Genomic DNA, 16241 nt, shown 5'->3' with positions numbered 1-16241 from the left:
GTCAACGCTGACGCCAACTCAAAAGAGTGCTTGGAAGCTCTCGAAAGCGCTTTTGGAAGTGCTGAGTCCGGCGATGATCTCTACTTCGCATTCCGACTGATGCAACAGCCATCAGGAGAGAAGCTATCTGATTTCCTCAGGCGCCTAGAACGGTCTCTGACCAAAGTAATACAGAGAGGTGGCCTTCCTTCTAGCTGCATGGATAAAGCCAGACTGGAGCAACTGCTGAGGGGTGCTACTGCCTCAGATTTGATGCTGATTCAGCTGCGCTTGCGGGAAAGGAAGACAGCCCCGCCAACTTTTCTACAGCTCTTGAGTGAGATTCGCACTGAAGAGGAATACGAAGCATCTAGGAAGAAGCTTAGTGCCTCAGTATGCCGAATACATGCCAACCCAGAAGAGGATATGAAGCAAGCTGAGATCCAGAGCTTAAAGGCTGACCTAAAAGAGCTAAAGACAATGGTTGCATCAGTAGTGAGCAAACAAGCCCACTTCAAGGAAGACTATACAGAGGCTACACACATGAGTACGCCACTTGTCCCAGAGAGCCACCAAGACTCTGAACTGGTTGCCTTGAAGAAAGAACTGAAACGAATGAAACAGAAAGTCAAGAACAAAGTAACTGAGCCAGATGCTACAGTTGCAGTTTCGACTATGGAGGCTTCAAACCAGGTCTCCAACTCCCCCAAAAGAACCCCGAAAAGGTCAGAAAGGAATTTCTGCTACCGGTGTGGCGAGAACGGGCATTATGCTACAAATTGTCAGAGCCCTGAGAATCAAGCAAAAGTGATAAAGAAGCTAATACAGGCGTTGAAGGTGACAGAACAGCAGTCTGGTGATGCTACATCCAGTGAAGTTAACTGTCATGCCAAGCAAGGTGCTGTTACCACACCAGAGCCTGCTGGCATCCCTGAAGGTTTGATTGGCCCACCCAGCATTGTACCGCTGAAAGTGAATGGATATTCTTGTGATGCCTTGTTTGATAGTGGCTCTCAGGTGACCATTATATTCGAATCCTGGTATCAAACCTACCTGTCTGATGTCCAAATACGTCCAGTGTCTGGTCTAGCCCTCTGGGGCCTAAGTGAGTCTGACCTCAGCTACCCCTACCGTGGTTATGTGGTGGTAGACCTTGAATATCCGGCGAAAGTAGCCGGTGCTGACAAGATTGTGACAGTCCTCGCTCTTATCTGCCCCGGCCCCCGAACTGCAGACCAAACTTCTGTCATTGTGGGGACTAATGCCAGTCATGTCCGACGCCTAGTGCAACAATGTAAGGAGAAGGGCATTGACATCACCCAGACACTGGGAATACAAGCTTGTCGCAGAGAGACAGAGCTAGCACCACGTGGCACTGCAACAGCCATTGAAGAGGAGGATGATATTGGCTGTGTGACATGGCAAGGCCCAGGCCCACTGACTCTACCTCCTGGTGGTGACTGCAGTGCAATCTGCAAAGTTGACTACAAACACCAAGTCAACAAAGAGATCCTGATGGTTGACTCATCTCCTACAGCTCCACTCCCAGCTGGGCTGCTACTGCAGCCTATGGTGGTGCCCAGTGAAGAAGTGAACGTCAACCACTTCAGAATCCTGGTCCAGAATGAGTCTCTGACAGAGACCATCATACCAGTGGGAACTGTCATCGGACACATGTACCTGACTGACGCAGTCACTCCACTCACTACTTCCAAGACAACAGCACCAGAGTTTGATGCTAATCTGATCAACTTTGGAGACTCACCTGTCTCAGAGGAGTGGAAAGGAAGACTCCGTCAAAAGCTATCCACAAGGTCTCAGGTGTTCTCCCTCCATGAATGGGATGTCGGATTGGCAAAGGACGTAGATCACACGATCCGGTTGTCAGATCCACGGCCGTTCAGGGAGCGCTCTCGGCGTCTGCCTCCAGCAGATGTTGAAGACGTGAGAAAGCACCTTCAAGAACTGTTGCGTGCAGGGATCATCAAGGAGTCTCGGAGTCCCTATGCATCCCCAATCGTGATTGTTCGAAAGAAGAATGGGACCATAAGGATGTGTATTGACTACAGATTGCTCAACAGCCGGACAATCCCAGATCAGTATACAACACCCTGTATTGACGATGTGCTTGACTCAATGACTGGAAGCAAATGGTTTTCCGTACTCGACCTGCGGAGTGGCTATTACCAAATTGCCATGGCCGAGGAAGATAAGGAAAAGACGGCATTCATCTGCCCACTGGGGTTCTTCCAGTTCGAAAGGATGCCACAGGGAATAACTGGAGCCCCAGCCACGTTCCAAAGATTAATGGAGAAGGCTGTGGGTGACATGAACCTGCTGGAGGTCCTAGTATACCTCGACGACCTGATAGTGTTTGGCCGAACGCTGGAAGAACATGAAGAGAGACTTATGAAAGTCCTTGATCGTCTTGCAGAGGTTGGGCTGAAGATCTCAGTCGACAAGTGTCAGTTCTGCCTGCCCAAGGTGAAATACCTAGGACATATTGTGTCGGCCGATGGAGTCTCGCCTGACCCAACCAAGATTGAAGCAGTTACAGATTGGCCACAGCCTACGCAACTAAAGGGTCTTCAATCATTCTTAGGCTTCTGTGGGTACTACAGACGTTTCATAGCCAACTATTCAGCCATCGTCAGGCCGCTGTCAGAGCTCACTAAAGGCTATGCCCCAAAGCAGTGGGGAAAGAAGCAAGAGAAAGACAGCACAAAGACTTACATTAAGGAGTCTGAGCCCTTCGGTGAGAGATGGGACAAGTCCTGCACCGAAGCGTTCCACCAGATTATTCACTGTCTCACTCACGCCCCTGTCCTGGCTTTCGCAGATCCCAACAAGTCATACGTCCTGCACGTGGACGCCAGCTTGAAGGGGCTTGGCGCAGTCCTCTATCAAGAGCACAGTGAGGGTCTGAGGCCAGTTGCATTCGCCAGCAGGAAGTTGAAACCACCAGAGAGAAACTACGCAATTCACCAGTTGGAGTTTCTATCTCTAAAGTGGGCCATAGTGGATAAATTCCATGATTATTTGTATGGTGCCAGATTCACAGTGCGTACAGATAACAACCCGCTTACGTACGTGCTCTCAACCGCCAAGCTTAGTGCTGTTGGGCACAGATGGCTGTCTGCATTGTCCACCTACGACTTTGATGTCAAGTACAGACCGGGCAGACACAACATAGATGCCGACCTGTTGTCCAGGATGATGACGGATGAGAGTGAAGAGGAATGGGAGATCATACCACAGACTGGTGTGAGATCCATCTGCAAGAAAGTCTGCATCCCTGGATCCTTGATCAATTCACCAAGATATGTGGATCAGTTAGGAGCCTCTCCTGACTGTGTGCCTGACATCTATGCGTTCCCTATGCACTTGGAGCTGAAGTCGTTGGGCCAAATGTCAAAGCAAGACCTGATTAAAGCCCAAGAAGAGGATGCAGTCATCAGATCTGCTGTTCAAGCTGTAAAGCAAGGCAAATGGCCTGAAGGAAATGGGTCCAGCCCAGAACTGTCTCGTCTGAAGAAAGAGATGGGAAGACTGATGATGAAGGATGAGCTGCTGCATCGCTTAAGTAAGAGACCTTCTGGAGAAGAAGTCATTCAACTCGTCCTACCAAAAGAGTTCAGAGAAGTTGTGTTGAAGGCCTCACACGATGACTTGGGACACCTTGGTGTAGAGAGAACTACAGACCTGTTGAGGAGCCGATTCTTCTGGCCTAAACTGGCATGTGATGTCGAACAGTACATTAAGAACTGCGGACAGTGTGTCACTCGAAAGACCCCTTGTACCAGAGCAGCTCCGTTACACCAAATTGTGAGCAGTGGACCAATGGATCTGGTATGCATCGACTTCCTGTCCATGGAGCCGGATTCCTCAGGCATCAGCAACGTGTTAGTGGTGACTGATCACTTTACACGCTATGCTCAGGCTTTCCCCACCAGAAACCAGAAAGCGCAGACAGTGGCGAAGATCCTGGTGGACAAGTACTTCCTCCATTATGGCCTACCAGCTCGGATCCATTCGGATCAAGGAAGAGATTTCGAGAGTCAGTTAATCAAGGAGCTCTTGAAGATGATGGGAATAAGGAAGTCACGGACCACTCCGTATCACCCTCAAGGGGACCCACAGCCCGAAAGGTTCAACCGAACTCTACTTTCCATGCTGGGAACTCTTGGCTGTGAGAAGAAACGGCAGTGGAGCAAACACGTCGGCTACCTAGTTCACGCATACAACAGTACCAAGTGTGATGCTACAGGGTACTCACCCTATTTCTTAATATTCGGAAGAGAAGCAAGACTTCCAATAGACTTGTGTTTTGGAACTTCTCCGGACGGGAAAGATGAAGCTTGCCATTCACGCTACGTAGCCAAGTTGAAAGAGGACTTGCAGAGAGCTTACAAGCTTGCCTCTGAATCTGCTGACAAGACACACCAAAGAAACAAGAGGTCCTACGATAAGAGAGTCGGATTCCAGACCTTGGATATCGGCGACAGAGTGTTGCTGAGGAACTTAGGACTGAAGGGGAAACACAAGCTGGAGAGCCGGTGGAGCCCTATCCCTTACGTTGTGCTGGGAAAGATGCCCAATCTTCCGGTGTACAGAGTCGAACCTGAAGATGGAAGAGGAGGAGTAAAAACCCTTCATCGCGATCATCTCCTGCCGATTGGAGAACTAGTGAGAATGCCGACTGTGAGTAAGGAGGAAAACTCACCTGTCAAACCAAGAACACGAGCTGAAACGCAAAAGAGAACAAAGAAAGTATTACCTGAAGCACGGGAAGCTCTGCAAGAGTTACAGGAGCTGACAGATTCATCTTCCGAAGAGGAACACTACCTACCTCAGAAACCGTACGGTACTTACCTGAAGGAAATCCTGCAAAGGGAGAAAGATACTGCCAGACCGTCAACCCTCGTCCAAGATGACAGTGATTCTCAACAGTCAGATGGAAATCCTGTTGAAGATGGCTTATCAGAGGATGAGAGTTCAGAAGAGGAGAACCACAGCGTGGGCGAAGTGGATATAGCTCAAGATGCCGTTCCTGAGGAAGAATGTGATTCTGAAGAAGAGAGTGATCCTGAGTCTAATAACCCTCACCACGACAATCAGACAGACATGTCTAATTTGACAAACAAACCTGAAAACCGCCCAAAGAGAAGCGTGAAACCAGTCATTAGGTTAACTTATGATGAGCCTGGTAAAGCAAGAGATCAGCCTATCACAATAGTTCATAGAGGTGTGATCATTACAATAGGCCAAAGTTAAGTTCAGTTAGTACATGCACCCTCACTACTCGTAACTTTTGACAGGTTATGTTTATTTGGTTTGATGAGGACATCAAAGCTTTTAGAAGGGGGAGGGTGTAACCCAGCTATAAAATAAGCTATACTTTAAATAGTATTAAAATCATTTAATGAATGGTTTGTTTAAAAAGTGTTAAAAGCCTTTAAAAAGGTATGTGTTTTTGTTTAAAAACGTAATGTATAACTCATGACTAATTCATTAGGAGTTTTGTTTTGTTTTGTTTAAAGTAATGTTTTCTTGTTTATTCTGACCAGCATTTATGGGGTTAACATTCCTGTGGGGAACGTAGCTAGTAGAGTGTGTTGCTGCCCGGACGAAAGAGAGGGGGAGACATGAAGAAAGAGAGGGAATCTAACGTAACCGAGTGGTTTCATTCAGAGACATTCTGTATGATATTATAAGTTTGCAGTGCACAGACCTGCGTGTAATTTGTGTCCTACATGAGTGTTTGTACAACAGTCAGTATATGAGGACAAACGGCACGTTTGTTACAACAAGAAGACTTTCTACACGAAATTCAGAGACTGTTGTTTTAGGTTGTGCTAAATGCTAACGCCAATGCTAACAAGCTCAGAGTGAGTCTAGAGTCAGTTCATAGCAAGTGAACAGTCGTTTCTAGGCCCAGCTTAACTTCCACAGTTGGGCTGTTGATGTGAGAGTCTGTTGTTCTCTACTGGAGGACACAAAGAGGACAATCCAATTAGAGTTTCAGCAACCAGGGCTTCACCAATAGTTCTCTGGCAACGTGGGATGAGAAGACTGTGTCTGGACTGCACTACATGCTAGTCTGCTACTAACCTGCACCAGTGAGTGACTGTTGGAGTAACAAGGAACTTTAAGGTATCACTCTTTTATTTCTGCTCACCAAGGAGTGAAGGGGCCAATGTGATTTGAGGCCACAACGCACCCAAGCAACGACCAGGCCTGCAACTTAAAGAGTTTTGAGATAACTAGTATAGTTTTGCCGGCTTTAAGGTTGTGTGTGAGTGTGTGTGTGTGGGCCCACAAATTATAATAGTGTCATTAAGTGACTTGGTGTTTGAAAGAAAGGGGTTACACTTTTGAATAATATCTGTGAGAAGGTATATTATTATTATTTGGGTATTTTGCATTAACAGTATTGTGGTGATTTATATTCCTGAAAGAAGAGGGCTATTTGTCTATTAAGGTTTTGAACCTGCATTATTGTTGAAAAGAGCACTTGAACATTTGTTGTTTTACATTTATATGTCCATTCTATTTTCTATTTTGCACCAATCATTGCACAAACAACTAAATAATTGAGATTCTATTTTTCTAACTACTTGGTTGTGTGAATTCATTCATTGTACCTTTTAGATAGAGGGTCCATTTGGTTACATGTCCCAAGTAGTTATATTTGAGGCTAAGCAAGGCTTATTTTATATACTTTGGGTTAAAAACTGCATGAAAAGGTAAATTGATAACGTTGTGACTTTAAAAACTGCTTTTGCATTTATTATTATATAAGAGATCCAAGATAATTAATACTGAGTTAATCAGAGTTAAGTTAATTTATTTAAAAGAACTCAAAAGCCCTCCCCTCAACCACGTGACGATCGAGGGGACCGCTACACAAGGCATGTGGAAAACACACCAGTTCAACCACAATGTGTTGTTGTTGTTCAGGGGAGCCTGGCCAGTACAACCACAGTGTGTCACTGCCGTACTGAGCTTAACCAGTAAAACACAGTGCAATGCTGATGTACTGGGATAAAAACAGATTCGGATTGCAACCCTCCCAAAAGCTGCTCACCGAGCGAGCGAGTCGGGAGGAGGCGCTGCTGTTATCAGTCCCGTGGGCAACGTGCACATTTCCACGGGGACCGATGACGTCGCCACGCGGTCCAGCGGACTCGTACTGTGGCGTCCATTAGAGACCGTTAGTGTCTGCCATGCTGTGAAACAGGCCTGTCAGGCACAAAGGGCTCATAGAGGAGGCCATCGACGCCCAGGGACCCCCTGGGACCCCTAGCGTCGTGACCTCCTGACCGGGGCTGGATTACGTGCTTGTGTATTTTAAGACATTTTCAAAGGAACAAAATAAAGCACAAAGACAGTGTAAAACAACATAAACAGTTTAACATACTCTTATGAAAACCCTTTATGTTTGTCTCAAGGCACCCAGTGAACCTGAGCCTCCATCGTGGTAGTGTAGACAAAGGGCTAACTAGCTTAGCCTGTAAGCTTAGCCTGGTCTAGTCTAGCCTAGCTACAGGTCGCCTTTAGCCTTTAGCTGCTACCTGTAGTTGTTTGGCTAACCAAGAACGAAGGAGAGCTATGGTCACCACGTGTTGTTTTAGGGGACTGTCTAAGCACTGCACCAAAACAACACTGCTCTTTAACTGTGTCGATGTTAGTGAGGCTAGTCAGCCACTAAGTGAAACAACAGCAGTCTGACTGGAGGCTATGCTAACCTAGCATACCATAGCTAGTAATAGTCACGGTTAACTCACCAGGAGTGAAGAGACGTTGACATCCGTTTCCATGGAAACAGGTGACGTCGGCACCTAACCCACAGGGCCCGTGCAAGCGTGGGGGTCACGTGACTGAGTACGGAAGCATTCCACGCTGCTCCCTTGGTGTTTACAAAGTCCGTCGCCATCTTGTCTAGGCTTCTTGGCCTGGCTAAAGGAAGCGACGGAGCCACCTCCACCGAAGGAAGCACTCTGTCGCCCTCCAGAGGCTGGCGTGACACGGTGCTTGGCAGGTTGTAAATATTGGGGTGACCTTCGACCCGCGCCGCCATCTTGCAAACCTTCCTTCCCACAGTGGGCCTCTGGCGCCCTCTGCCGGATGGATGGTAGAATTGGAAAATTCTGGCGTGACCCATGTACACTGGCGTAAAGAATTAGCAATGGGTTTATTACCTTTGTCTTGTTCATAGCGTGCACAGTATTCATCCCAGCAGCGTTTGGAAAGTCACCAAGGGACTTTCCAAGCGCTTTGGGCTTATAAGGGGTGGTTATCAACACGGGGACCACCTAGTGATCCCTATGCATCGATGCACCCCGACAGTTGTTGAAAACAGGCAGAGAAGTATCCCATTATTGTCTATCATGCTGTGAAAGCAGGCCTGATAGGCACAATGGGCTTATAGAGGAGGGCATCAACGCCCGGGGACCCCCAGGGACCCCTAGCGTCGTGACCTCCTGACCGGGGCTGGAAGTGTGCTTGTGTATTTTGGGAAATTTTAATGGAACAGAATAAAACACGGAAACAGCATAAACAGTTCAACATACTCTTATGAAAACCCTTTATGTGTCTCAAAGCACCCGATTGTAGCCTCGTTCTTCGTGGTACAGACGCCGGCTCTGAAGAGGCTAACGAGCTGGTGTTGTCCTAGCAAGCTAAGCTAGAACAGCGCTGCTAACAACCTGTTGCTTAGTGAGGCTAGCCATTCGTTGCAACCAGCCGCCACAGGTTCGAGGATCTCTTCCTCGGTGGCTGCGGGAGGTTCTCCCCGTCCGGGGCTCGTCGTGGACACCTCCTGGGTGTCCTGGTACGACGGGAGCTCCAGGAAATCTTCCCCGTCCTCCGCCATGTCGTCATCGTGAAGAGCCATCGACTCCTCGCTGGCAGGGGGGGGAGGGAGGGCCGCTGCTATCATGCTGCGGTGGGGACAAGCCCCCATCGCAGCAGCAGCGGCGGGAGGTGGCGTCAGCGTCGTGGACGCTTGACGCTCTAGTCTTGGCATCGGCACCGGTGGGGGTCCCATGAGCCGGGGGGCCGCTCGTGCTGCCCGACTGGGGTCCCCGGTCCGGTGGCGGTGGAGGTCTCACCGTTATCTCGTCTAGTCCAGCCGACCAGGGTCCTAGCCCTGACGAGCCGAGCGTCAAGTTGAGAAACGGTTAACCTCGTGCAGTTAGGGCACGCATCTGTCTCACCCGGGTGGGTCCTGGCGCAGAAACGCGTGATCGACCCCCAAGCAGTGGATGAAGACGCGGTGGGGGTCGTCTGCGGCGATGAGGGGGTCGCATTCCGCGAACCCGCAACTCCTTGGTGGTTCCATCTTGGTCCTCGGTCTGGGAAAACAACAGGCTAAAGCCTAGCCAGTAGCGTAGCCTAGTAGCTGCTAGTATTAGCCTAGCCACTGAATGAATGAATGAGCTAGTAGCTGCTAACCGGTGTTAGCAGCTAACCGGCTTTTTCAGCTAACCGGCTTTTCCAGAACAGACCAAGAATTAAGGAAAACTGAGAGGATAGGTAAATAAATAAATAAATACTTAATAATAAGTTCCGGGAGAAAACTTATTTGCAAGGATTTTCCCGTGGGGATATAATCCTTATTCCCGCTTTGGGTTATAGTTGAAAATTTCCTTGCTTTCTTGTGTGTGAATTTCTGCGCATTCGCATGCAGAGTGGAGAAAAGAGGAAGAGCCTACGTCACGAGGGAGCTTTATACTCCCGGGTCTTCCGGACTCGTGACATACCCTTAGCCAATCAGTATTGGCGTCGGGAGCGTGTGTGTTGCTCTGTGTCATCGCCTGAGGGCGCTGATATCCCATAGTGAGTAGTAAACGGAGAACCGTGGTAAAACGGAGCTTCTCCTAACAAAACCAAAGGACATCATTAATAAACTGGTCAATGACTTAAGACAAAAAATACAATGTGCGCAGCGCGACTGCCTTTACCTCTATAAATAGATAAAGTGGCACAGACTGGACAGCACGCCACACTCCTCCATTTACAAGGAGAACAGGTCGGGGAGGGGGGAGCAGTGAGCAACTGCAGAGTTAAGATAACATTATGTTTCGCTAAGCTCACACATAAAAACACAGTTAACAGACACAGTCCCACACACTACCGGGCGACCAGGCAGACCGGCAAACGCCAACTAACTAGCGGCCGCGTACAGCTGCCTATTAATCAGCCTGGTGATTACCCTAACCAGCAATGGCTGTGGCTGGGCAATCTGACATTGATCTCCAAAACGTAGATGATGCAATATATGAAGATCTCCAGACCAAGACCACGAAGGAGAAAGATCTACAGAAGATACTGCAGTCTGGTAAGAGATATTACTAAAAATACAAATCACAATGACTTTTTACAACTTTTTAAACAAGAGAACAGGAGATTCAAAGATTCTAACTGATCTCACTCTAGCATCTTATTAATGTATGTGTGTGTGTGTGTGTGTGTGTGTGTGTGTGTGTGTGTGTGTGTGTGTGTGTGTGTGTGTGCGTGCGTGCGTGCGTGCGTGCGTGTGCCTGTGTGTGTGACTGTGTGTGTGTGTGTGTGTGTGTCCTTCAGACTTAAGACGGCACAGGCGGGTTGGAGTCGGCGTTGGATTGCTTTGTGCTGTTGTAGTTCTCCTCAGCATTGTCTCGCTCTACCTCTGTAAGTCAAGTTTCAAAATATTGTATTTTATTACAATGTGATATATTATATATATCTGTGATGATCCATCATGTTGTTTTCAATACAGTAGCATATATCATACCTCATAAATATTATAAGTTCCCCATCACTCACCAGTGACAGCGAGGTTGTGAGAGGAATTATTTGGGATTGCTACTGTATACCAGACTTAATTTGGCAGTCATCATTTATACAGACCCCTTAACTCATTCACTGCCAGCATTTTCTGTGGCTGCGTTTAGCCACTGCCAGACATTTTGACCATTTTTGCCAATCTTTGATTATCCACAGAATATTTTGTGCTGTGACTACAATGTCACACAATAGCTCAAAAGAAAGAGGAGACCCTCTACTTTCCACAGAAGAAAAAACAAATAATTGCAATCCCATCCTCCGTTCTTTACTTATCGGCAGTTGAGTAAAGCTTGTTCTCAGTGAAAAACACCCTCTGAGAGAAGAATTCTGAGATAAACAGCTTTTTCTAAAAGTTTTTCAAAAAAAAAAGAGAAAACTCTTTTGATCCATTTATTTTTCGCCTCAGTGACACACCAGAGACATATCTAAAGTCAGGAAACACATGACAAAAATAAATAATCACCTCTTTAGGTAGGCCATCTACAGTGACATCAAGTGGGCAAAAAAAGTAACTACATAACAGTGACTGAAATAGTCTCCAGGGTAAAAAAGCAACTACTCACAACCACAACCACAACCACAACCACACTGTGAAACAAGCCCAAATAAGCAACTACACTTTAGAAACAAGCCTAAATAACCAAGTACACTTTAGAAACAAGCCCAAATAAGCAACTACACTTTAGAAACGAGCCCAAATAAGCAAATACACTTTAGAAACAGACAAATTTGCAATCCCATCTTCTGTGTGTGTGTGTGTGTGTGTGTGTGTGTGTGTGTGTGTGTGTGTGTGTGTGTGGGGGTAGGATAGACAGTGGATTTTCTGAGCATGTACAAATGAAACCAAATGGACCTGTACACACCTAGACTGTTTGTGTGTGAGATCCTGGACACAGTTACTTTCAGTCACATACTGTATACAGGTAGCAATGACAAGAAACATCAACTGACCAGTAAGGGTCCATTTGGTTCCATTTGTACACACCTAGACCAAATAACAAGCCCAAATAAGCAAATACACTTTAGAAACAGACATTTGAATCAGGTTTTCCTTCTCTGCCTCTGCCACAAAAATGCATTTGCAATCCCATCTTCTGTGTGTGTGTGTGTGTGTGTGTGTGTGGGTAGGATAGACAGTGGATTTTCTGAGCATGTACAAATGAAACCAAATGGACCAGTAAGGGTCCATTTGGATTCCATTTGTACACACCTAGACTGTTTGTGTGTGAGATCCTGGACACACAGTTACTTTCAGTCACATACTGTATACAGGTAGCAATGACAAGAAACATCAACTGACCAGTAAGGGTCCATTTGGTTCCATTTGTACACACCTAGACCAAATAACAAGCCCAAATAAGCAACTACACTTTAGAAACAAGCCCAAATAAGCAACTACACTTTAGAAACAGACATTTGAGTCAGCCGAAAAACGTGGCATATTTATTCAATACATGGGAGTGTTTCCCATAGAAAAAACAAAAAAAAACAAAGAAGACATTTCACATTGTGTAGGCATAGTGCAGATCATTGTGGTACTTTGCAAAGCAGTTTCTTTTGCACAATGTGACGCCGCAAGGAGGACACCACCACCGTGACTCACGGCGTTCGCCTGATCGCTGATGAACCCTGCATTTTCTCGTAGGGCGTACTTTCCTGGGGGTGGAGGGAAGATATGTCAGCTTGTGTGCTGTTGGCACCGGTGGGACGTTGGCATTGAGCCTGCTCTGGGGGTCAGTCAGCCTAGGAGCTATCCGACGCTGTGGAACCCGTCTCTGGCCGGTCCACGCCCTCGCCACACTCATGGTGAACTCCATGCTGGTTTTGCATCTGCCCTGAGGGTTTTTCTTTTTGTACAACACAAATGCATTGGCCATACAAATTTCAAATAAATAAAAGATGAACTTGTTGGTCCACTTGGAGTTCTTCCTGGTGAAAGGGTAATAAGAGAGGGCCTGGTCCAGCTTGTCCACGCCGTTCATGTTGTTGTTGTAGTCGATAATGCAGGTAGGCTTGCCTCTGGTCACAAGGGCAGCGGGCACCATGCGTCTCCGTTTCCGCCACACCTTTACCTCTCCCATCGTGTCCGGATGGAACGTGGAGACCATTCTTACGATGTTATTGTCCCGAAAGGCCATCACCATCACCTGGTCTGTGTGACGTACCAGTCTGTCCCCTACAGCCAGTCTGGCCGTGGAAGAGTCCTGGATCTCTTGTGGTGCGCCCCTGTTGAGGCGCAGTGTTCCACAGACATGGGTCTTCTTCTTCAGGAGCAGACCACACATGGTCACACTATTATAGAAATTGTCCATGTATAGCCGGTAACCTTTCCCTTCTAGACCACCAAGAAGAGAGACAATTGTGTCTGCAAGGCTCACATGTGTTCCGCAGTATGGCCTGAGGTTGTGACAGTAGCCGGTTTTTGAGTCACATAAAATATAAGACTTTATCCCATATCTGATAGGCTTCATTGGATTGTAGACTTTGAAGTTCAGTCTTCCTCTCCAAAGGAGCGTGCCCTCGTCTATCGAAATGTTTTGATCTGGCTGGTACAGTTCCTGGAACTTCTGCACCAGATAATCGAGAACTGGCCGTACCTTGTGCATTCTGTCACGGCCAGTATCGACACTGTCACTGAAGTGAAGGAACCTCAGGATGAGCTGAAATCTATTTCGAGCCATTGTCTTGCTGAAATATGGTGTAGAAATCAGCTCATCCTGAGCCCAGTACAGTAACAGTTCTGGCTTTTTCACCAGCCCAGTAGTGAACAAGAGACCCAGGAAAATCTTGAGTTCCTCAACAGTGAGCGCTTGCCAGGCATTTACCCTTGACTGTGGCAGGTCGACCTTCGCAATGCACGCCAGCGCGTACACGTTTGTTTGTGCCACGATAGCCGTTAGCAGTTCATCAGTCATGAAGAGCTGGAAGAAATCTACAGGTTGATCAGAGTCTAGCGCTGCAGCACTGTTCATGGGACCGGGACTGGCTGTGAAGGGGATGTCTTCGGGGATCCAAGACCTATCCTCCATGGCATACCAGACAGGAGGCTTGGGCTTGCCACGTGCACGTCCTGTAAATTATAGAAATACATAATTAGAAACACATAATTATGTATGCATATAAAATACATTTACAATACAATGATTTTTTGTTTTGTTTTTGTGTGTGAGTTTGATGAAAAATAAACTTTGTTCTTACCTTTACTGGTTCTGCCAGTGCCAACATTAGGAGATAAGAGTTCCTCCTCACTCGTCATCTCAGCATCTAAATATCAGAGTAAAATATCAAATAGTTATGATCAGGGGTCATCAATGTGTCCGTACACAGACAAATGTGTCTGTGGCTAAACTTGGCATTGTCTGTGGCAGATTTGTGATTATTTACTATGACTATGTACATTTCGTTAGGTTAGGTGTCACTTTTCATTACAAATGGAATCAATAATTGCTTTGCTTTTGTTTACACTATATATGGTATTTTTTATTACAACAAATGGACCTAGGGTCCATTTGTACACATAGTGTAAACAAAAGCAAAGCAATTATTGGTTCCATTTGTAATGAAAAGTGACACCTAACTCAATGTACATAGTCATAGTAAATAATCACAAATCTGCCACAGACAATTTGCACTCTCAGAGTTGTAATAATAAATACCATATTTATGGTAAATATGGTAAACAAAAGCAAAGCAATTATTTTTACACACCAAGCTTGAATTAGAGAAGACTGAGACAGTCTTAGTTGTGTTTAGCAAATGAAAAAACAAAGCAGACAAAAATAAGAAGCTTACCTCCACTGTCTTCATCTGGTAACATGGGGACACCAGCCATTGCCTGTTCCTCACCATCTGACTCAAAGTCTAAAAAAAAAAATCACAACAAAATAGTTTGGTATGTGATGTGTAGCCATAGTTCACCTGACGCTCAAGCGTCATGAAGCAACCTTTTCCTGTTTTTTGAATGGTCTCCATTTACAACCCAAACATCTACATAAACGTTTAAATTTCAAATATAAAGTGCTGACCCCACGGCCACAGATATAACAAGTTAGAACGCCTGGGTCTAAGTATCCGTATCTTCCGTATTGTTCATTAGAAAGCATTTTTAATCTGATCGGCGGCCATTTTCTCACAGAGTTATAACAAGTACAATACACCTTCCAACCGGTAGGGTCGCGTAGTTGAACGCATATGGAGAAAATGACCACCGATCGGATTTAAATGCTTTTATTGATCAATACGGAAGATACGGGTACTTAGACCCGGGCGTTTTAACTTGTTACATCCGTGGACGTGGGGTAAGCACTTTATATTTGAAATCTGAACGTTTATGTAGATGTATGGGTTGTAAATAGAGACCATTCAAAAATAAGGAACAAGTTGCTCCATGACTGAGGGCTAGTATGTGATTTAGTCACACGAGATGTACAAAAAAAAAACACAATCGATTTACAATTAGGCATTTAGCAGAGACTTATCCAGAGCGACTTACAGTATAAATATAAAATGTACTAACCAGGAATAACTCCGGATGTCTGCTCAATGCTGTCGGTTTCCTCCGGCCTCATGGGGGTCCAGTCTAAATCGTCAAGACCACCACACTCTGACGAAGCGCCGTCTGCAGACAGCCCACTGAGGCCGGACACTGAGTTGTATGGGCTCTCCACGACCTCCCGACGGGTTACAGCTCTGGTACTGCGACGAGGACCTGGTGATGCTGGGTCGATCCGTGCCGTGTCCTCACCATCTGTGTCCTCCCCATCCGAGTCGGACAAATCAGACTCCGTCTCCGGCCGGAGCGCCTCGACACGGCAAAACATCTCGTCAACTCGTTGTTGCCCTGGTCCAGGTGTTGGACGACTCCGACGACGACCGCGCGCGCCGCTGGGTCTGGACCTAGGACCGACGGCGGAACGACGAGGGTGGGGGTCGATCAGGGGGGGGCCAAGACCCCTGAGGCTGGATCCTGGGAGTGGATCTACCGTAGATCCACTACTGACTACTGCTGCTATCTATGACTATGAATGACTATACAATACTTACTGACCAACAAAAATACTATACTACTGACTATACTGCTGCTATCTACTATACTTACTAAAGACTATACTTACTGACAAAACAACAACTCAACTCTCCTCACCTCACCTCACCTCTTTCTCAACTCAACTGGATAACTGGACGACTTTCTCAACTGGACGACTTTCTGCGACTGTTTGCTTAGGTTGATCTCTCAAAATGCGATACCAGGTAATGTTCCCGGCCTGCTTTTATACCCAAAGCTTCTGTTTTGATTGGTGTCCTTTGATCGGCGTTGTTTATCATTGTTTTTCTGTGATCGGATCGCTTGTTTTGGTTCACAGAGAGTCCAGAGAGGACCACACTATTGAAATTGGTGAGAAATAGCGCCATTGTTTACATGGGGTGAGGTC

At 46.5% G+C, this 16241-nt stretch overlaps 1 protein-coding gene across 1 annotated transcript; it reads right to left on the bottom strand.

The window, feature by feature from the left end:
- Positions 1–5884: 5884 nt before the first annotated feature.
- Positions 5885–15629, bottom strand: LOC308081399 (piggyBac transposable element-derived protein 4-like; the record flags this gene model as incomplete). Its single annotated transcript, XM_080457772.1, has 5 exons — positions 5885–5962; positions 12462–13879; positions 14008–14073; positions 14602–14670; positions 15326–15629. 5 exons carry the CDS (start codon positions 15627–15629, stop codon positions 5885–5887), a joined length of 1935 nt encoding a protein of 644 aa, XP_080313898.1.
- Positions 15630–16241: the final 612 nt, after the last annotated feature.

The sequence above is a fragment of the Gymnoscopelus braueri genome (assembly GCF_963280865.1).
Source record: "Gymnoscopelus braueri genome assembly, contig: SCAFFOLD_35, whole genome shotgun sequence".
Classification (NCBI taxonomy): domain Eukaryota; kingdom Metazoa; phylum Chordata; class Actinopteri; order Myctophiformes; family Myctophidae; genus Gymnoscopelus; species Gymnoscopelus braueri.
Note: the sequence above shows the minus strand (reverse complement) of the source record. Positions and strands in the feature narration are given on the sequence as shown.